Source organism: Gadus morhua, chromosome 9 (assembly GCF_902167405.1).
Source record: "Gadus morhua chromosome 9, gadMor3.0, whole genome shotgun sequence".
In the NCBI taxonomy this organism is placed as follows: domain Eukaryota; kingdom Metazoa; phylum Chordata; class Actinopteri; order Gadiformes; family Gadidae; genus Gadus; species Gadus morhua.
The window spans coordinates 16,558,303-16,582,730 of NC_044056.1; the positions used below are offsets into that span (position 1 = coordinate 16,558,303).

Sequence of the window (24,428 nt, forward strand, 5' to 3'; positions counted from 1 at the left end):
CATGTGATCACAGGCCGTGGAGATGTGGAGATGAAGCCATCAGTTCCCTGGGAACAGGAGCAACATGTCAAACAGCAGCAGCTCTCCTGCCTTTAAATGTCAAGAGCCCTCGACTGAGCGTCACACTGGAAGGCCGGGGGAGGGGGAGGAAGGTGTTCTGTGTTCTTCATACAATCTAGAAGAGAACTTGGATCTTGCATGGACAATTTTGAGAAATGATTATGCCATTTTGACGGTTTACTGCAAGTTGTTATTTTTGTCCACAATGATCACGGCAATATTGGATAGGAGTTCAATAGTCCCAGATCTGTCCTATTGGGATCTAAACGGTTGCCACTACCTGCCCATTATAATGCATATGACCAGTTGGACTTCCCCTGCTCGCCAGGTGTCCCTGCTGTTGAAGGGATATTGCCTGACACTGTGGTGCCTGGGCCAATATGTCGTAACTTGCTGTTAATAAAAAAGGACTTAGTGTGAGGGTGTCTGTGCCTTCTTTTGACTGTACCTGTGTGTTGTTAAAAGTAAGTAATCACCTTGTTACCAGATAGAAGATAGATATCTGGTGTGATTTACAAATAGTCTATACGTCTCAACATAGTATGTCTATGTTGGCATACAAAATTGCCAACATTTCCTTGATTTGATATGAAATCAAATCAAGGAAAACATTCTTCATCTAGTTCAGCCGCCAAGAAACAACACAGAATTCTTGAGAAATTTAGCCCATCTCTGTCATATAGCATGAACAGCACTATTAAACAAATCCTGGAGGTGTCTTCTCTTCCAGATAAATGTTTTCAAGGAGAAAATACCCATATTCAAGTAGGTTTATGGAAAATTTAGAGCTGCTTCTTTACAGCCGACGATCACAAACAGCAGTTCACGGATGTTGGATAGTGAAGAAACCAGAAGACTCAATCTCAGGACCAAGGAAACTCTTTCCCACTTAGTGTTTCTCTTCGTTGTTTCCATGGTTACCTGTGTTGAGTATTACCTGTCAGGTTAAATTTACATGAGGCAGTTAAGTGGAATTTTTATTTGGGTGCCCAGAAGTGATCGTGCCAAAAAGATTTAAACCAGGGGGAAAAACAAGGAAAAAAGAAAGCACCGTATATAGAAAGGCTTCACAAAGGCAGGTCTGTGACATTTACTCTGCAGGATCAACACGAGGTGTTTGGAGAATATTGCAGCGGGGGTAGAAAAGATGCCACAGCGGGCAAACCTCTCATCCTAGGTATCACTGTGTGACCCAGTTTTGATGACATGTCATTTCTTGCTGAAGTCTGACAAACAATTGTTTATAGTTTTATTGAAAAATAATAATAAATAAAGGAATTGATAAATAAATATGTAAGGGTTTTTAAGCTGTCAAAAAATAACTAAAAGGAAAATAGCGGATTGCTCCTCTTGTCTTAAAGTCTATGAAAGCCTTTTATGGTGCCAGAAGTAAGCTCTTTATACGATTTTTTTATACAGTTTATTTCTGCATATATATTTCTTGCACACAAAATAGAATGCACCTTTCATAAGAAAAAGGCTTTAAACAATTAATGTATGACAGCGCATCGTGCCAATGTTTCAAATGTGAAAACATTAAAAAATTGAATATATCTTTGGAAGTGTGTATGCAATGACAAGATGTAAAACACAAATGTTCTTCCTTCTCCACACATTTGAGATGGATTGTGTATGTGTTTTTTTACAGTTCATGATTAAATTTGATATAATTTGAACTGGTATCTATATGTGTAATCTTCTCATGTGCACCATGGGAATTACCACCGTCTGTGAGCTGTCCAGTAACCACAGCTCCGGATCAGGTCCGTGGGATATCGCACAAACCTAGACGAATTATTCTAAAAGAAAACATGAGAAACATTAATCTTGCTTAGCTACTTTCAATATCTGCTGTTTGCCGGTGGAGACTGGTCATTATGTGCTTTTTCAGGGAGTGATGCGTCAATATTAGGCTTTGTTGGTCAATGGCTTTGTCAATAAAACAGCGTGAAATATTACTCTTATTTAGAATCCTTGAGGATAAGCATCATGAGAGAGTAGCTTAATAATAATTTACACAATCCTTAGAACAATATAGCCCTCAAAGAAGCCTACATTTTGTAAAATGTAGCATTGAAAATAACTAAGACTGACCTACCATTTATACTTGATTCCCTCTGAAGACTTGGCAGGGGTTCAAGAATATAAACAAACTTAGTTAGAAGGAACGTTTAGTCTTTATCTATAGGCCAACTGGCTATAATGCTAAACTATTGATTCAGTAATGCCCTACCTAGTTTGATTTGGCCTTGAGTCCAATTGTTTTGCTTGCATGCTAAATGGACTGCATTTAATAGTTCATTAATCCAAAGCGCTTCCTAACATTCACCCATTCATGCACACACCGATGGCGGTGTCAGCGGCGATGAAAGGCGACAGCCAGTTCGTCGGGAATAGTTAGGGTTAGGTGCCTTGCTCAGGGACACCTTGCCCTTCCGGGATCGAACTAGCAACCTTGCAGTTAAATGTTAACCTGAGCTAACCCGACCCCTGCTTGAGTGAGCCGTGAGGTATATTTAGTCCTGTTCATGTGTTTTCCTCACAATAAAAAACACAATAATTAAAGCTATAGCATTTGTTGATTTTTGTTGCCTGATGTGTGTCCCTTTCGCTGAACCTATATCCATAGTAGCACAAAAATAAACAAATGTATGTCCACCGTCCTCTAAATCAATGTAAAAGGATAGTGCTATCACTCTCCTAATCATGACAACAGAAGCTCAAAAACTGCAATGAAACAGAATATTATTATTCATTACTAACATCCATAATTGGTAACCCCAGCATTTTCGGCGAACAGATTAAATGGTTATCTATATCGATCCACCGTCTTGTCGACCGATATGATATAATGATATAAATCTTTTTTTCTTTCTATCAAGGATTTCTTGGGTGTTCAGATGTGAGCGGCAGAAGGCTGCGCTGCAAACCAGTATTGAGGCGGAAAAAGAGATACTGTAACGGAGGTGTTATTTTTCATGCTTTTTTAGTCACGTTCGCCAGGGCAGCGATGAGGCTGTTACATCAGAGACTTCCTGAGCGCAAGCTGTTCACACGGGAGAAGAGGAGGTTGAACAGGGTAAACACGATCAGGGGCAAGTGGGGAGGAAACATCACCTCATTATTTAATGGAAAAGCATGATTATTATGTGTGTCATTATTCATACATTATGGTCCATACTGTATCAAGGCTCTCTGAGCACAAATGCACTGGGATGCTTCCAGTTCGAGTAATTTGCAGAAATAATATGAACCTTAATTGAATTATCTGTCTTCAAGAAGTTCAAATAACCTTACATGAAATGATTCATGCAAGTTGAATATAATTGAAGCATACTTATTTTGTAACAAAAAATCACAGCTAAACCCCCCACATAACCCAGCTCAAGTGGAGCAACGTCATCCTCGAATGCGATGGACAGCCATGAGCCAGTGTGTGTGTGTGTGTTTGTTTCTCTGAATGTGTGTGTGTATGTGTTTGCGTGTGCTGGTCTGTGTAAATAGGCCCATAACCTGACTGTATTGGCATTTTAGGAATGACAGAAAGCTTTGGAGAAGGCCCGGGAACTACAGGAGCAGCAGATCAGTAATGATGGCTGTACAAACCTCAACCCCGCTCCTGTTGTCATGCCAATAACATAGGGCTTTAGACTCATGTGGATGCATTGTGAATTGAGCTACATTTAACTGCTGTCTGAAACATCCCCTTTGTTACCTGTTAGTTGACGTCAACATGCATGGGCTTTCAGTGTTTCTAATGTTCTTATTCCAATCCAGCTATGGATTACAATAGATTTAAATGAGATGCTTTGAATTAGAAATCATAACGTTATGACATCCGGTAACCAGAGCAATGCCTCCCTGTTCTCTGAGAGCAGCTATGAGTGTGTATGCAAGTGTATTTCAATGTACAGGCAGTCTTCTTTCTCAGCCTCATCGTCATGCATACATCTGATTGAGGTTCAGTTAACTGTAAATCCCCGCTTAAGGCTCTCTTTAATATTTTACAGGTATATCCGAGCAATAAATGGCAAATTGGGTGATTTGTAATCAACCATGGATACAATATTCAGAACGACACAGGTTGTCATAAATACGTGCTTTTGCTTATCTGTTTATCATGCCAACTAATCTACAGGTTTCAGTGAACAACACAAGTCTGTGCATTTCCATTTCATACTCACTCTCTTTCTTACCATGCCAATGTGTTTTACTTCTGATGGATTGTCTGTTTAATAATTCTGGCATCTCCTCCTCTAGTCTGCTAATGGGACGAGTACCGGATCTTCCTCGTCACATTACATCTTCCACTCCGACAATCCGACTGTCCGACGAGATGGAGTGAAATGAATTGCTCATTCGTCTCTGAGTCGTGTGTGATTCTGGCACCATTTAACATTTTGAGATGGAGGAACCAAAATGTTTCAGATAGAGGAACAGAGAAGACTGCTAGAGTCTAAATTCCACAAGAACAATTAGACGCAATTGAAAGAGAAGATGGCAGAGAGGAGGGGAGAAGTCAAAAGCCATCGAGACGACGCGAAAACCACTGCAGTCAACAACAACAAACTGTTTAAAGTGACGGAGAACAGTAGAGAGGCACCGTCATAGCCGCAGGATCCCAGAGTCCCAATCCTCCAGCTAACTGCAATGGGTTAATCATGTTGTAAAAAGAAAATACTAACTGAATCATCGCATAAGCTGAGACGATGGAAAAACGCTCTCTATGAGCATTCTGATCTGTTTTCCAATTAATCAATTGGATCACCAATATCGTTCTTTTATTTTATTCACTTTGCAGGTCAGTACGAGTTTTGAAATGACTCATCACTTTGGTCCTCTGGCTTTGTTTGTGTTTCTGAGTGTTTTATCGTGTGTGTGGAATGAATCGAATTGAATTGAATTTTTTATTAGTGTGTCATGCATTAGCATGCCGAGCCCACAAGGGCTTACAAGACACCATCATAAAACATAGAGACCAAAAACCAAAAGTAGATGCTGAACAATACTAACATTAACGATATAAACCATCCTGAAGTTTCAACAAAAGAGGCTAACTTATAAACATTAAAAGTAAACAAACATTCATCATCATTGCTCCAAAATATTTCAGGGTTTTGAGCAAACAGTTCAATTACAAAAGGTACTCTTAGTTTATCATGGAAGGGACAGTATAAAAGAAAATGGGATTCATTCTCCACTTCTCGTAAATCACAAAGTTCACAAAGTCTCTGTTCCTCTGGGATATTTTTTTGTGGATGTGTTCGTGTCTATGTGTGTTTTCTCGTGTGTCCCTGTGCGCTATCTGTGCTTGGGAGAAAACTTGAATTATTTCTCACATATTCCATTTTCATAGGTCTCCGTCTTATCTCACTTACACATACACACACGCACACACAAAGACACACATACACACACAAATACACGCACGCACAGTCCTCCCAGCAGATCTAAGGGAGTGCCGTGAGCATGATGGACGCTGCATGGATGAAAATACGATTAGATCCGACTTTATTAATCCCTGGGGGACAGAGAGGAGAGGAGGGAGATCAGGAGGATCCGAACTATAAGTAGCAGAAGAGGAGAGGTGAGGGGTCAGCTGGGGCCCGTGGCCAGCCTCTCCTAGCTGGGAGCTGCCGGGAGAGTCCAGGTATAGAGATACATATATCCTCCTAACTACTGCCATATTTTGAGAGAACCAAAACCTAAATCACCGTACCTGTCTCAATTAAGAAGCTCACCTTGTCTTCCTACCACCGTCATTTATGGGATGCCCAAAAACGACAGTGGTATAACATGATTTTTAAAGTGGATATTATCATTAATTAATTTGCTTGCAGCTTTCATAAACCGTATGTACAGATCAATTTTCAATATTTACATTATCCTGAGACCACTGGATTCCTCTCCTGAGGAATGCAACTTTACTCTGAGACAACCTGACTGTTTGAGACTGGTTGGAGCCCCCCTCCGCCCCCTTTACCTCCAGGATTAAGCCCCACCTGTCTGCGGAGAAAGGGATGGCTTATAAGGCCTTTGAACTCCATCCATAGTCATAATAATAATTTGAGGTCTTATTCACAAATGTGTTATCAACAAAAGTTGTGGTTGATTTAAAATACTAGTCTCTCCTTATTGAACTGTATTTAATGACTTTGTGGCAACTGGTAGACCGTTCCAATCTAGAAGGAATTGACACAATTTGTTGTCGCAGGTTGTTCTCCGCTCGCACACGCACAACTACTATGTCACACACAGCGGACACAAAGTAACAAGTCCAAACTTCATTAAGCATGCACTCATCTCAGAAAAGTTCTAAACCTTTTTTGTTTCCAGTTTTATCTTTCGCTCTCCAAAAATGACAGAGGTCCGAACCTCGGTGACCTCATAGCTGGCTACGGGCATGCAAACAAACATACACCAATGAACAAACACACACACACACACACACACACACACACACACACACACACACACACACACACACACACACACACACACACACACACACACACACACACACACACACACACACACATACAAACATGCACCCAGGAAAACACAAACACATACTGACACATACGCAAGCCAGCCAGAGTCCTGTCTGTGTCAGCGTCCTGAGAGTGCTTAATTTGTGTAAAATAAAAAAACAAAGAAGCGCTCTTTAAAGTAAGGGCCAAAACGTAAGCAAATGCCAGTTGGAAGGGATGGAAGCTTTCAGGATGGTTCTGACAATCAGAAGTCAGTATGTTAACGTAGGAATGTCTAGCATTGATTGAAGCAAGAGGAGTGACCATTTGGACCTGAAAATGACAATGTTTTGTGGGAATGGATGAGGTTAAGAAAACAAAACAATAATTGGATTTGGAAGTTAAAGCAGGGGAATAATATGGTGTTTAAATTGCAGTGGGGCAGTGGTGTGCTTATTCGCTTTTTGGTGATCAAATGAAGTAATGGAAGCCCCCTTATTTTATTAACATATTATATGCATGTAGCAATGTACCAATAAGACCTTCCATTTCATTAGCCATTCAACAGGTGGTAGCACTTTCAAATTTCACAAATCATTACATTTGGCAAGGTCACAACACTCGTAAACCAACGTTGGCTGTGGCTCCCAAGGGCCCCGTCTTAAACAGAGTGATGTGGAAATTAACAGAACGCAGAGCGGCCTCCACAAATCTCCCCAATTGATGATATGATCTCCAGTTTGGAGTCCTGACAGTGCAGGCGATTGGTTAGAATTATTATTTAATATTGTCACATATCCTGACGTGGCTCAGAGACAGTTCATGGTTAAAAATGCCAATAGAATCCAGACATGTCAAGATTAATTATACATTTTTATCTCCCTCTTTCTTGTTATCAATCAATCTAGTAACCAATTAGCTCTTCTTTATGAATGGTTTTCTGTCACTATACACATATTAATAGGTTAATATGCTGAGCATAAAACAGATCACAGACACATAAAAACTATTGAATGTCCTACTTAAAATGTATATTTAGTTTCACTGATAAATACAATAGCATCGATTAATTTACAGTATGGGATGACACCCATATGCAGAGAGACAAACACACACACACACACACACACACACACACACACACACACACACACACACACACACACACACACACACACACACACACACACACACACACACACACACACACACACTGTGTGAACTACCTTTATTGCCTTGAAGAGCACTATATTAATAATTTTCATAACTCAGACCGAAGAGTAGAGACTCCTGCCCCTAAAGCACCTGGGCATCTTCCATCATCACTGGAACATCTGGCTGCAAGCTGCTCTGCTGAGGGCTGTTTCTCCAAGTAGCCCGACTGACATTAAGATACAAATATTGCACATTTTTTTAACACAGCAGGGTCTGCTCTGTAGGCCAGGATGAAATTATTTCTAAAGGTCAGGGTTCATCCGCCATAGTTGCGTGGGTAGACTGAAAACGATCAGTCGAATGGTAGCTTTGGTGAAACTGCAGAGAGCAAATGGGGTCGACCAGAACAGATCTGTGTGACAGTGAACAGCTCATAGACTGATAAAACTGGAATTGATTTTGTGTTTGCCTTGACAGCTTGACAGTTTGACAGTGTCCTTGAACACTGGTAAGTATTTGTGATTCTTACTTTATACAGTTGGAAAACAAACTGGTGGTGAGAAATAGCATTGAGAAATAACGTTGAGAAATAGAGACAGAGCATACTTAAGTGGAAAACAGAGAAGAAAACCATTCTTTAAATTCCATATGAATAAAATAGTATGTACTCTAGCGCTACGAATTCTCCTCATACCTCATTGGAATAAAGTAAGTATGAGAACAGAAGTAATTAAATAATTCGTATTCAAAGCACTTCCAATGAACTTGGGCTAAAAATATTCAGAATGATAGCAATGTTCCATTCTTCTTATATGTCATGAGAATAGAATACAACTGGAAGCTCTACATTGCTGTATTAATTTTTTGAGTTATCCAAAGAATCCACCACGATGAAATGCCGCTTTTGCCAAATCCCCAGATTCTATACCATGAATCGCTCAGAGTGTATTGAATTACTCTATACATCTCCAAGTAAGAGGATTTCAAATAGTTCAGAAAAATAACAGAATAATGTCAACCAGTGTGTTACTCCCAAGGACAATGATAATGAATGTGCTCCAAACTAATGTAAGATCTTCATTGAATGTGAGTCCGACAGTGGGATAGGCTGCTTATTGATCAACACCAATGGATTTCCCGTTGAACGCAATGAATAGTGAAAGTGGCTGCACACAATGGGCAAAAGGTAAAGGATGTAAGTAGCAGTGTCCTAAAAAAACACTGTATTTTGCGTAGTTCGCTTTCAAATCTCATTTCCCCAGAGAAAATAATCATTTGTTTGGGCTTGGATTGGCCGACAACAGGCCGACTCACACGTTAGGTAAACAACAATTAGGCGGCTGGACAGCAAGTCAGTCCGTCTATCTGTCTGTCAGTTAGTCAAGAGAGAGGGAGAGACAGGGGCCTGGAGCCTTAATATTGGACATCTAATGTTTTATTTATGCCCTCGCAAGTCAACTGTATCCCCAGGCTTCTCTTGGGTTAAGAGGAACGTTACACGCACACGCCCTTGCATGGACGGTTGTTTGAGTGTGTGTGTGTGTGTGTGTGTGTGTGTGTGTGTGTGTGTGTGTGTGTGTGTGTGTGTGTGTGTGTGTGTGTGTGTATGCGTGTGTCAGTGTGCATGGATTGACTAAACATGGGATGAAAGACAGAGATGAAAGCAGGCGCCTGGAGGCTGTCTGTGCTCGGAGATCTGTTGGATCAGCCTCTGAAGTGACTCTAGCACTTAGCTAAGGTAAAGGCACCATAGGTGGCCAGGAATCAGACATGGGTAACTGTGTGTGTGTGTGTGTGTGTGTGTGTGTGTGTGTGTGTGTGTGTGTGTGTGTGTGTGTGTGTGTGTGTGTGTGTGTGTGTGTGTGTGTGTGTGTGTGTGTGTGCATGCATTCCTGGGCATAAACAAACTGTAGGTTATTAAAGTATGTAGTGTGTGTGCGCACGTGCGGAAATGTGTTTTTCAGACTCACGAAAGTGGACACAGCAACTAATTAGGCATCACACACACACACACACACACACACACACACACACACACACACACACACACACACACACACACACACACACACACACACACACACACACACACACACACACACACACACACACACACACACACACACACAAGCGCACACCAGTTGTGATGATGAGACTTGTGAAAGCAGAACACGCCTCCAGCCCTCCCATTGGCTGTGTAGTGACTAGGGGCGTGCCCCCTTTGCTCATAGTTGCATGCGGAGCGGGATGGTTCCACGCGCAGCATCCACTTACTTGCTTGTCAAGCATTTGAGAACTCGCTGTTTCGTGAATGGAGGGCTTCACTCCCAGTGATACGAATGACCTCTTTCCGTCCGACAGGGATGCTGCAACAAGTTCGAGATTGTGACTTAGGCTGGCCATGAAAGGAGTATCTCACTGTACTTAATTCTAAAACCCCGGAGCATACAGCTTGCTTATACCTACTCATCTGGAAAACGAATGGATGCGATTCAGCGATGCTGTGCTCACGGAGAACCAAAACTTTGGTGTCCACATGCGTGATACTGAGCGGCATGACCAACATAGTGTGCTTGCTGTACGTCGGCTGGATTACTAACTACGTGGCTAACGTAAGTCCGAAAGTTACGGAAAACAGCGAGTTGGAGAGAAAGTTAGAGGACGACAGCAGGGGGGAAACTCTGAAGATCATCGAGAGACTGGACAAGCTCGAGAGCGTCGTGAACGAACACATCAAAGGTAAGCAAAACCGCTCTCCCGCTATTGGAGCTATATCTGAGGCGAAGGACGTTAAGTCCATAATTTTTATTCATAGCATATTACTGGTGTATACAGGACCAACTTAAATAATCGATTTGCATCACGTCAACACCCGTCCAGAGGCTATACCAACAGATATTTACCTACGTTGCATTCGAATTTATGTCTGCGCAACTTGGAAAGCACTTTGAATGAACACATTGAGTCAAACACATGGGTCGTCATTCAATCTTTCCTTTGCAAATATAAGACAAATCGAGACAGTGAAAAGCAGACAGACTGCTAGAAATGCTGAACTTGTTTACCAACTTGTTTAACATCTCGTTGTAGGCTTGCTCCATATAATTCGGTTTCCCTGGAATCAATGCTGATTTCTTAGACTTTAATGCTTTCAACTGTTTAAGTAGTACTTCTTCATTTTTCATAGGCTGATGCATCAGTTTTTTTAATATATATATCTGATGTTCTCCAGTAAAAGATCAGGACCTTTTCTAATTGAATAACTCTATTCACCCTTTTTTATTTTTCATATCCCGTTTTTATCTTATGTAGCCTACTCTATGGTGTCAGGTCAATAATTGACTAGTCTCAAAACGAACAGATCAAATTGCCGTGGGGCCTATAGGGCGAACTCCGGCAACTTGAACTCGGCACAGTGAGTTTGTAGGTCCGAGTTAAATGTGAAACATTCATTGTAACCTCGTACCTCGTAAGCAACGAGCACTGGCTGATGCAGCACTGAATGACGAATTGCAGTCGTTTGTTCTTCTTAACTGCGAAAATATGCCTTCCATTTCGTTCAATAGTGCCCAAGTAGCAGATTCAACAGATAGTTGACAGAGGCCTCCATCTGTTGTTGTGCCTACCTCTGCATAATTATCGTATTTATCCCGTCGCTTATTAGATAAACGCTTGTGATTGGTCAGTCTACCTCGCACCGAGCAGAAATATTTTTGTCCGAGAGGGGAGCCAGTCCTTATCTGCAGAGCAGAAGAAACATGAGCTTGCGGGATTCGTCTGGGTCCCAGGCTACCTGAGCATGGTACCGTCTGTGATCTGCATCGGCCAACATTAGAGGTTTGCGATGTGCCCCACCTCTTCAATCTCCTCCTATCGTCCTCATCCGCCTTCCCTACTTGATGTGGGTCTGAGCAGTAAAACTGGTCATTTTTGCCTCTCCATCTGACTAATGAAATAACAAATACAAAGTGAGGGAGTTTCTTGGTTGTGGGGAAATGAAACACCTGCGGATGCATGTTTTGATGAAATATGGTATGATTTATTATTCCAGCAACCTCCATGGATTTCCTCAGGTTATACCATGAATGAAAATTTTCTTGCTGACAGTAAAATGTGTGTGTTGACATGACAGCAATTTCACTCACTTCTGGGGTTCACATGCCATGTATGAATACTCTGTTCCTGGCACTGGCCGGCCTCAAGGTCTGAATGTGGAATTTTCTAGCATTGCCTGCAAATCTTACCTGTTCTTTGGCAATGTTCTGTGTTCTGTGTGCAGGCCTAGGGTTTATGTGTGTAGGCTGGCTGTACGGTAGCCTAGCCTAGCTGGGTAATCTCTGTTTCTGCTTGCTTCACCGATAAGAAGATTTCATTTTTATGGAGCCTAGCAGATTACGTGGAGATGTGCCGCCAATGCGGAATTACACGGTTCCTTTCTCCAAATGTGCTATTTGAAGCCTTGTGATTGCAGATACTTTAACAACCATACCAACCAGTGTAATTCACACTTTTTTGCCATTATTATCATTATCTATTATTTATTATGAAGCTTCATTGCTAATCAAGTGGGACACGTTTAGTTACGTTTTGAATGTTTCCAGAATTACTTTTACTCCTAGTAGTTAAAACTAGCGTATCAGGTTGCCATTCTCATGCAAATGCCACCATATTCCCCCCCTGCCTTTCCCTCTGCCAGAAATGTTCTTTCTGTGCGATTCGTTTTGAAAGTCCCTGATTTATAAAGAAAAGTAAGTGCATCTCATAACAGGTGTAGGCTGAAACCTGGGATAACGATTGGCCCAGCCTGCTCGGCCCTTCTGTATAACTCCAGAGCTTACAGCTAGTGGGTTCATGCAGACCTAGGGGTGCTTGCTTGGCCGCAGTCCTCCCCATGTACTGACTGGTCCACAGAGGTCGTTTCAGATTACATTACCTGCCATATGATTTGTTCACATGTGTTTGCTCAGTGATACAAAGGGACTGAAATCCAGACTTGCATGACCAGGTTGGCTTTGAGAGAATTTGAGCCGCTTGTTTTGGAAAATTGGCACGTGAAGAGCAAATTATGGATTCTGGCATAAAAATCGAGTAGGGTTTCTTTTTTAAATGTGTGGCTATGTATGATGGCTACCTGCTTAGTAAGTGCTAATATGTTGAGATGAGTAATGGCATCGAAAGACTCATAGTGCTGGTGACATTCTCTGACCTTTTTTAAAACGTATATGAAATGTTAAATGTTAACACAACCGCCGATTGCCATTTCGGTTGCAAAAGCTTCTTAACTATGTGTAACTCTCCCTTTTGATTCAGACCCTTCGGTCATTAAGGTTATTAATAGTAAGCGTGGATCCCATTATGTATTTTTTTAATTCTTTGTTTACATATTTTTTTGATGGACGTTAATATGCATTCATTGTGCGTATGTTGCAAACCAACAAGGGTGTTTAGACAGCAGAGAAGTGGACTTGAGTATATGACGTCATGCTTTAGTCACACTCAGACAATAGAGCTGTCCAGCTACCTAATTATTTAAAATAATGTAATTGTATTCAAATTTGTACTGCTCAAATTTTTGCCTATTATTATTTACTATTTAGCTAAACACTAACTGTGTGTTATGCACACACGTACGTTGGAAATCGCACAGTTTTCATCAACAATCCAAAACCATCCAGTCAAATCCTTTAAACATTTATTCTATAAATACATTTATCCAAAGCTTAGTAACCACAACAGAGGTAGAGGACAGAGAACAGCATAGCTGTTTGTTTCTCTGTCTGCACATATTGGTTTGTTTGTCGTTTCACTGAATGTTAATTCAGGTTAAATCTGTCGTGGTTGTGTATTATCCATACAGTCAATGGTATGCCATTATAGCTCCTTTTCTTAACTCTCACTGTTTCTTGTTATTTAAGGTTCAGATACATATTGTGAGTTTATACTTATACCATGACGCGAAGTAATACGGAGGTAATGTATGAAAGTTTTATTCACGTTACATTGAATCACGCAATGTAATTTCCTTGAAATGAATAAGCCTAACGTTAGTTAAATTGATCATTCAAAGTAGCGTTGAGCTGCTGAGTTTAGATGAGTTGTAGATAGGTCTGCAGGATATTGCAATATTTTATCTTTCTGCGATACATATTGCGATAAGAAGAAATAATAATTAATCGTTATATAATGATTTGGGAATATAAATCCGTTGGGACCCCGTTTGTATGGCGCAACACTGGCAAAGGCACCCAAAATAGTTTGGTGCTTTGGCTTTCCATGTAATTTATACCCATCTTTAGCATTCACAGTCTTTAGAACTACTGAAAAGTTTGTCACATGATTTGAGCTCTACACATGATCCAAGTTTTAGAGGTTGTGTCCTCTTGTTTCCTAGCTTCGGGAGCCATTTATGCATGCCTATTAACTTAGTATTTTCCGCCTGAGATCACTGAAAAAAATTCATTGGGTTTTCTATTCCAGGGTACATAAGCCTGGAGGAAACAATAACAGCTTTATGGGGGCTGGAAAAGCTTTCTAACTAGTACTGTGATTGACTAATGAGAAATTAGCTGTGCGAGATGACTTGGTGCCGACTTGCTGACTCCCTTTCAAACCAGGAGTATTCGCCTAACGACACAATTAAATTCAATAGCTTTCCCCTGTTTTGCAACAAAAACAATATGACGGCCAGTTGTTTTGTGTAAAGGCTGATGTTCTGCTGCCAGGGCAGGGTTTTATAAAGTAAAAGGAAACTCTCCAAAATTTGACTCCCTGCAAGTAATTGCTTGAATTACTCATTGCAGTGATTTCCTTTTATTTTGGCCGCAAAGCACCACAACTTGACGCAAACAGTTTATGTTCAGTGGGGCTTGGCCAATACAGCGCTGTCTCAGCTCGGTGGAGGCGGATGCCCTGCTGTGCACAGTTGCATAGAACGGAGATTTGGGGGAGAAAATGGAGCACGGAGAGTGGGTAGGAGAGCATAAGTGTTGCACGGCGGAAGTATGGGTTGTTATATTTATACCTTTTTTTGCTATAGTGCATATTTTTTTCATATATTGTGTTTGTAAAGCTTTTATTATCTTCAGGTTTTCTTGTGTGTTTTATTGGGTAGACAAAGTTTATTTTCGTGTATGGTTTTACTTGCATGTTGTTTTTATTGGAATTGGGTATGTGACTGCATGATCGATGGTCACCTCTTTTGACCAATGAGAAGGAGAAAGGCGGGGATCTGGGACATGGCGATAGAAGGGACGGCGCAGAGAGAACGGGGAAAGTTAAAGGCCTACGTGCAGGTTAACCGGAAGTTTTGATTAATGGGTACATAAGGCACTCAGAATATGTGTATAAAATGTCTCCAAAATAGTGTTAAAGTCCAGTTTTTGGTTTTTGGCAGTAACGGGTGTTTTCTAACGCCATTCGGCGATGACGTCATGTTGGGGAGACGTGGCGGAAGGTAGCCTCAGCCAAGTACTAGAACTATGGCGTCTAAGAGGTGGCAAGAACCACAAATAACATGTATGATGGCCCAAAACCGATAGAAGCACAGCCGTATAATTTCAAACCTGTCAGACGTGAGAGGGCGAATGAGGAAATGCCGAGAACTGATGGCGGTCAAAGACAATTAAATGCATGGTCAGAGGAGAATGAGTGGAGAATTGCTATAATTTAGCAATGCAGCAATGAGCGCTGGAGCTAGTCAATGAACAGCAGTGCACACAATAACAACACTTTTATTTATTTTTACTGTCAGTGAATTGCACCGAGTGAAAGTCAACTTTTCTTTATATCTAGTGACAGCGATTATGTCGTTCAGATAAGTACAGGTAAACTTAGTCAGAAAATCTAGAAACAGAAGGCATAATGATAGCTATGGGCTAACTTAGCCTATCTGACACGCAATCAGTGCACTTGCAAATTAGTGCCTGCAAGTATAACCGATCGTGGTGTGACATTATTTAACCATCAATCTACCGCAAATACGACCAGACAGATGTACATTGAAGGCATACACAAAGCACATCGTCCAACCCGGCGGATGCTGACAGACAGCCCACAACAAGCCAAACATCACCACGGTGGGTGTGCTCTCTCTGTCACTCTTGCATGCCCGTACACAATCACTCCAACTTATCCAACTTCAAGGCTAGGCTGCTTCAATAAGACCACAACTAACCACAAGGCCTTCATAACCATGCAGTATGCCGAAGCTTGAAATGACACAGCACAAGTCGCACACACTCATCTTATGCAAAACAATCCGTTTTATCATCAAAATTCAGTCACTGCAAAGATTTAAAGACTATCCTCTTACCATAAGTTAGAATGGACCCAAAGTATGTGATTGGTACAGTCTGGTTTAGCTTTCGCTTGCTATCCGTTTTTAGTATGACTTCTCAACATTACTCTCTCTTGTGTTAGGCGCACATGGCTAATTTGCATGCGCGCACAGGATTGGCTGGCTCCGCAAGGCAAATAATAGAACATATTTAATTATCTTTCTATCTGTCTATCTATCTATCGATTTATGTGACTAGTTTTAATGTGATGTATTTTGTGTATGTCCAGTCAGACTTGTTGTCCCCCTTGTTCTGTGTGGTCTTGTAGGCTATACTGTGTGAGCCGAATCACCTAAATGAATTCCGTTTGGTATTAATAAAGAATTGACTAGGCTATTAATCAACAATTATTCGCCAAAGGCGAAGTGAATAGTGGGGAACAGCCCCCGAGACCGAAGGCCGAGGGGGCTATTCCCCACTATTCACTTCGCCTTCGGCGAATAATTGTTCACTAAATGTTTTAGTATATACTACACGTGAACACTCCAAAAATAAACAAGATAACACTTTTTGCCGGGATTCATTTGTTTTTATTAGCGGTTTATTTGTTATTAGCAGACATTTTGCGATGAGAGCAATATCGAGTTTGAGATGTCAATCATCATGGGATATTGCCCAATATCCCGAGATAGTGAACCAATCAAATTGCGCCATCTTAGGAGGTTCACGTATAGCATATACTAACTATATATATGTTATCTATGTATCTGTCTAATCTGCTGAACACTCTCCTACTAGTCTCTACTCTCTAGGGTCTCAATGCGGCTTTGGTCCGTGTCTCCCCAACGTGACGTCATGCAATGCATTCTGGGGGAAATGAGAATCAATAGCAAACCGCTAAAATAGTTCCTACATTTTCATATTACATTCCGTTTTGTGATACCTAGCAACATTAAATACAATAAATAACAGTTTAAATCTTTATTACCAACAAGCAAATTGCTCAAATTTGTTGGAAAAAAACCCTGCAACACAGCCTTTAAGCCAAACAATCTGGGTAGCTGCTGGACCCACAGACCAAATCGCGAGCCGCCAGTAATACCGAGACGAAGCTGCCGTTAACTACTCAACGAGCCAGAGCACTGCAGAGCGGAGCAGGAAGGTCGCGGAAGTGTGAGAGGTGGGAAAGTGTAGCCTCTGTACACGGACTGTCTGACAGGGAAGTGCATCAGCGAGGATGCCAGCACATGGCAGACTAGTGGATAGCACTATAGAATATGGACTTTAAGGGGACTTTGGGAATTGATTTTAGATTAATTTTTAAACTTTTATAAACATTTTAATCTCCAGATTGTCAGGTTGATAACTCTTTAAACATACCTGTGTTGTCTGGCTTCTTCTTGGTTCACTGTGTTGATTTCCACCTGATTGAAATGAAACCTCTAGGTTTTCAATCCCCTTACATAAGCATGCATCATTTATAGCTTAACACCCAACAACAGATTGGGTATTCCACACTGGCAAGGGTTCAGCAGAAGGCTTAGGTTCTGCTAGCCTACTGGCAAATTACACAGGTGCAGACTGATCAATATATAAATTATACAACTTTTTGTCTCATGGACTAGACTGTTATTGATTTTTTTCATCGGGGGGGTGGCAGTTATAGTGTTCTTTGGTGTTTTTTCAATCTGCCCACTCATACTTTCTTTTTTATAAACTTATTTTCACAGATTGTTTTACAAATAGTACACAATTGCTCTGCCTGAATCATATTTCTATACAAGTAGTTCTAGGCTTGGATTTTGGATTTTTTTGGGATAGGTTTTTCATATCAATTCAGTATTATTCAAATACTTCCTACTTTTTTAATGCTTATTCATGTTTGCAAACTGCAGGTTGAAGGTTTGGTTACTTTTCGTCCGAATACCCTATAGCTATTATTGAGTTATTAAAAAATGATATATGTAAGGGCACAAATAGCGCTGCATTTTCATAAGAAAAGTTGCCCAATCTTCAAACCACCCATTTGTTTTGTGATAATTAAAAGCAGGCCTAACTTGATACCATGTAAGCCGTGTCTATTCATAAACTTTAAGCCTTCATTCTCTGATGTAACTGATTCAGACTCGGACCGATGAGTGGATTATAACACAAGTTAATGAATTGAACCGCTTCTGAAATTTGAAGGAAAAGATTATTGATTTATTAAAAAATGTGAAATGGCTTCGATTTAGGCAGGGGAAGATATACACACGATGACTTGCATTTTTGCACCTAAGGAATATTAAAATCCTGAAATTATGTATTTGGGCCAGCCCTACAATGCATTGTAGCAGATGACCCCATGGGCATCAAAGTAGAGGAATGTACAAATGTGCCCATTTCCCTTCAAAGTCTGTCCCCAGAGGTGTTGGCCCATAGGGATGTGGAGGGACTGAAGCCAATGTTCAGAGATGTGCTGCTAGCCACAGGGGTCATTCGGAAAGAGTCAGTGAGTGGGAGCGTGTCAGCAAGAAGATGCTTCTGAACACTTTCACAGCCACAATGTACACAGTCATTTAGATCATCACCGCGATTGTGTTGCACCGTCCATTGCCCACATGCAGTAGCCACGCAGCTCTACACAGCCAGGCATTTGAGAGTCATGTAGGATGTGCTCACAGGCGCGGGCTACCGCTGGGAAATGGGTGAGTTGTGTGTATCCGTGGTATCCAAACCAGCTTTCATGCATGCATTCATACATGTGTGTCATTGGTAAAGGGGTAGTGTTAAAGATTACTTTAATTTGAGTTCAATGCACAGCTTAACATAATTACAATAGGCATGGCAGATACTTATTTTATAAGGGCTTGGATCTATTTTCATTCTCTGGTTAGGAAACTGTTACATAATAGTAGGATATGAAACACAAAAAGTTAGTAAGGCTGCTTTGATCTGAAATGTATTTAGCCTCAGGCGTCACTATCAGTTGCTCTGCAGGTGGTCAGCACAACACGCGCGCGCGCACAGAACACACACACACACACACACACACACACACACACACACACTGACACACACACACACACACACACACACACACACACACACACACACACACACACACACACACACACACACACACACACACACACACACACACACACACACACACACGCGTTCCCAGTATGTGTGGTTTCTGTGAGGCTTTAATTTTTTTGTTCCAAGAGATTAAAACCTCTAAGCTGGGATCTTCATGGACAGCTTGGGAAATAGGGAGGTTTGTTTTCGGGCACACTGCTGGACCTTTAAATGAGAACTGGTGAAGATTACAAATGTACTTTCATGGACAATCTTGTTCCAGCAGATTCTTATCAAAATGCTTGTCATGTCTTTTTATCAATAATTATCCAGATGTAATATTTTCTTGAAAAGAGAACACAAAGTTGAAACTCTGTCACCAGATTTAATGAATTACAAAAATAAGGTTTTGCTTGTATTGTGAACCGCTACCAATAATACACATACTGCATAAAATCTGACCTCAGAGGGAGTTCAATATTTCCTCTTGAACATATGCATTAATGGCTGTATATATATTGTTCTCCTGTGTCTTTTTACAAAGACTGTATTTATTTTAAAGACGCAATGTGTATGATTTAGCCCCTCCCTGTTAGTAAGGGTAAGACTTTCAGAATGTTCTGTCCAACTAACTGGCTGTGTAACTCTTATGTTAACTGCCTGGCTCAGACTAGCTCTAAAGAGCTACAGGCTGGCATGCACTTTTTATTTGTAGAATATACCAGTAATAGAATGTGATTTTATGAAATGATTGAAATCCCTATCGATATGTCCACTCCAGGTCATTTTAAGCTACGAGTTGGTTGACATTTTACTTATTTTAACTTTAAGGCCATTGTTTGTCAACATGCTAACTGATCTGAGGTCACCCTAACACAGACCTCCATTTACTCTCTAGTCTATCCACGTTGGATCAGAAAGCATTCCCCCATATCCCCCCTCCTATGAAACCTACCATACTGAAGTGGAACTGAGCCACACTGAATAGTATTGTTTATGTCTTGGTGTCGTCTTCAATATTGTGTTCCTCTCTACCACGCAGAAAGTGGTGCTGCTGGAGTGATTGATTAGTTGTGATGCTGGGCTTTCGGCAAAGGTGGAACCGACTGGAAATGAGATGAGCTAGTATTGGCCCGTTGGGGCGGGGGCTCTGAAGGGGTGGATGCATCTGTCACTCTCTGCTGCCGTCACCCCCTGAATCGTGTCAGTGTTCTGTCTCTATGACAACGAGGTGTAGTGGTGTTGCTTTACTCCGACAAATGGCCTTCAGCATGATTTAAAGTGTGTAGGCTATCTCTCACATGGGACAAGGTATCATCAGAAAGAGTTATTGTGTCATGGTCAGTTTTCTGAGTAACTGTAATTATTTGAAGACACAAGGGAGGCAGGCAACCAATAAGCATGTGTGTAACCCTAACCCTCATTATCGATCAATCTTTATTTAGTCCCTAAAAGGTCATAAATAACGGCAAATGCTAATCCCAAAGCACCAGAATATTAAGAAGTGTTTTAAATTATCTTGCCTTGAAAAAGTACTGGTATTATTCATTAGATTTTTGCAATTTTTTTTTTTTCATACACTAATCATCTCAGTCGGTAATGATTACAGAAACATAAAAGACAGAATGGGCCCTGTAATTCACTTTTGGGACAATCTACTACAATAGGGATGCGATAGGGTTAGAGGACGCGCTAATGTTTGATTCTGAAAGGGTTCTTATGTGCAATTTTGATACTCACCCTCACTCTGTGCAATGTGAAGTTGTTGCAATGGCCCTCGTGCAGCTCTTGAGCACTGTTTCAAACCTAAGTCCTACAATTTAACTCTTTGGTCTTGCACTCCACACCTCCTTATGATTGCCTTGTCAATCTTGATCCAATATGGTGTGTGTGTGTGTGTGTGTGTGTGTGTGTGTGTGTGTGTGTGTGTGTGTGTGTGTGTGTGTGTGTGTGTGTGTGTGTGTGTGTGTGTGTGTGTTGAAAGGGAAGGGCCAAACTTTTTCCTGAAAGTTCCCCGCGTCTTACTAGTGAATAACATCTCTTTTAACGTCTTTGTTAAATGCGACTGCATCACCTTCTCTCTCAGCATATCGCTCTACGTCTCTCCAGTTAGAACAGGGATGGGCAACTTTCATGATAAAGAGGGCCACATTTTTCATCATAACCATCGGAGGGCCACATGACTGCACACTTCAACTAAACGTGAGCTGAGAGAAGCTACACAATTTTGAATTTGGTAGATATGATTTCCTGTATTCTGGTGCATTTTGGGGATGGCCACTACCTAAAAAATCATCCAGAATCATAACCTATGTACGGTATGTTAATTAAACCAACATACATTAATTTCATGTTTTCCATGCTCAAACAGCCACATGAATGGTCAGTATTTTTATCAGTGCAAAGGGCTCACATACATCATCATTCAATGAAGTCAAAAAACTGAAAAACAGTGGCCCAACATTACAGTAAATGCAACAACTCAATGAACTCAAACCCAACAAGCAGTTGTAGTAGTTGTAGTGGCGACTTAAGTGGATATCTTTAATGACTGATATCGCTTCTAAGCAAACTAGACGCATGGGTTTGCCTTTGAATTCTATGAATTCTTCTCATCTTTCTTGACCGAGTTTTCTGTAACTCGATCAATTATTATTATTATTATTATTTATTTTTTTATGTGCGGGCCTGACTGAGTGAGGATGCGGGCCGCACTGAGTGAGGATGCGGGCCGCATGCGGCCTGCGGGCCGCCAGTTGCCCATCCCTGAGTTAGAACTACTCATGTTGATATCGCTGCGTTGTCTCTGTTGTAGAGACAACGCAGCGACACCTCTACCCACTAACCCTTGAACCGCGAGCCGTCTAATCGCATTTACATGAAAATGAAACCCCCAATATGTGTAGGGTCTGAGAGGGTAAATTGTGGAGCGAAATCAAGCTGGTATATTACCTCGGTCAGTGTAAACGCGCGGACCATGCTGGGAAAAAGGCGGGGCATAAGACGGGCATATTTGGCAGTGTTAAAACGTTTATAGATTGAACTTGATTGTTTTGACTGTTGTGGCACACTCTTGTTACTGATTGTACAAGTGCTGCATTTGCCCCCAGGAGTGTGTGTGGTTGTGAGTATGGGTGAAAATGTAGAAAACTAGGACTCTGGCACATTCAAGGTCGTCTGTTTGCCAAACTTAGTTAATTCATAGCATTTATATCGTGAACATGCCCTGACTCATGTGGGAAATTAAATCCAACTGAACCACAGCGACGGAATGCCAGTAGCTGAGGGTGAATGTGGCAAAACACACAGCATGAGTCATTCACCTTACAATACCACCTCCCTCACCACAGCAGATCTTGAAACCCATTGCAAATCTTCCAGGAATGGATTTTAAAATAATTCAAATACCCATCAAATTGGATGGGTAAGCCTTCTATTCAATTTGTTTGTCTTGATACCAAAATAAAAGGAAATGAGGGCCTTGAGATTATCTTTTGGAAGCTTGTTTGGTTGTTGTGGAAATCATGTTCTCTTACTCCAGTTAACAGATTAAAAACACAATTCTCTACATTTCCATCTACCAGAAATCATGGATAGCCAGTGTGTGAGAGAGAGTGTGAACAATTAAGAAGGGAAATGCAGCATATGAATTAGGGAACATCCAATATGGCTTTTGGATACGATATTTTATTGACTTGGACTGCGACTGCAGATATTCTGCGCCAATATGCATATTGTTTCAAACAAAACAATTTATGCCAAATACAAAAATAAAGTTGCTTCAAGGATAAATAACTGCCATTGAATTGAAGATCTTAGAGAAAGAAAAGTGGCGAGACACAAGTATCATTTGACTTTACTTCTAGACCATGGATGTATTATAAGAAGGTGAAGACATAATTAAAAGTTGTGTGAGTTTAATTAAATGCATTCTTATGATTGGAATTAAATACATTTGAACAAGCCTCAACGAGCATTGCACAGCGTGGACTAGCGAGAACGAATATGACGGAGCACTCTGTACTAGCTTTACAAAGGTTTGCAAAGGGAAACCTTGTACCTTTGATTATAGCGAGGGTTTTGCCGTTCATACGTAGGCTATTCGATAATCACATAAGAATATAACTAGAATCAGTTTTGGGTGATATTGTTTAACTAATGCAAGGTTCAAGGTACCAATATGTTAAGTTATTGAATATTAACTAACTTATGTTAGTTAATATGGCTACATTCACTATGATCAATTATTAACGGCTGATGTGGATGTATTTTGGACAGAGTAGGCTGAACAGGGTAATTAATAATAAATCCTTTATACATTGATTTCCCTACAGCCTCAATTATTAGCTTCCTTTATGTTGAACGCTTACCAACCTACAGAAATATAATGAAAAATATAGTTTTTGATTATGGTATGTTTGGCAGACATGAAAACTACCCTAACCTCACATTGAGGAGAAATCAAAGTGAGGAGAGAAGATAACATTCCAGCAGTGCAGTGCAGCAGTTTAATTCATACAAGCTATAGGGGACACACATTACTCGTAATATCGGAGGTGGATGACGTTCACCGGCCAATATCCAATATTGAATAAACCTCCAATATCGTGCTGATATACCAGATATCTGATAAATCAAACAAACCCTAGAATGTGAACAACATGAAACAGGAAAGGAGGAGAGAAAGAGAAAGGTTGGATTGTGTCTCCAGGTGATGGGGCTCATTGGAGCAGGGGGGTGGGGGGGGGGGTCCATGATTGATGAAAGAGATAAAGGGAAGAGGATGAAGGGCAGAGATGGCAACAAATGGCAAAGAAAACCACAGGGAGGTAAAAAGGATTTCCATTGGGGCCACAACGTTTCCCCTTGACTCCCTTTCATAATCAGGTATTGTACTTTCCTCTAGGATCTGAAGAAAAGATTACAAAACAATATGCTTCTCTCTCGCTCACACACACACACTCTATGCAAACAATGATGTTTATCTCCCATTGGGGGGGGGTGTGTGTGTGTGTGTGTGTGTGTGTGTGTGTGTGTGTGTGTGTGTGTGTGTGTGTGTGTGTGTGTGTGTGTGTGTGTGTGTGTGTGTGTGTGTGTGTGTGTGTGTGTGTGTGTGTGTGTGATGCTAATGCTAATTCATGCCACCCACATACTTTGTGTGTGCGTAGATTATGTTGTGTTTACTGTTGCTAAAACAATGTGAGAATATAAACATTGTTAATTAGAATGCATAAATTAATTAATCACATCATAGGCATGATTCTTTTCCAATTATTTAACCTTGGCAACCTTGAAGATATAGTCAGCATGGTGCTGGTGTTATGCATGTACAGCAAGCTATCTCTCTCCCTCTCCGGTTTGGACTCCTCTGCGGAGTGGGGTGCATTTTAGTCAAGTTAGTGTCCGT

General features: G+C 41.0%; 1 protein-coding gene across 1 annotated transcript in view; it reads left to right on the forward strand.

The window, feature by feature from the left end:
• Positions 1-9,943: 9,943 nt before the first annotated feature.
• The window catches only part of LOC115551410 (polypeptide N-acetylgalactosaminyltransferase 18), a 73,795-nt gene continuing 59,310 nt past the window's right edge, over positions 9,944-24,428 (forward strand). The window contains exon 1 of the mRNA XM_030367130.1: positions 9,944-10,424. Coding sequence (XP_030222990.1) covers positions 10,184-10,424 — 241 coding nt within the window. The 5' untranslated portion in view covers positions 9,944-10,183. The remainder of the gene's footprint in view (positions 10,425-24,428) is intronic.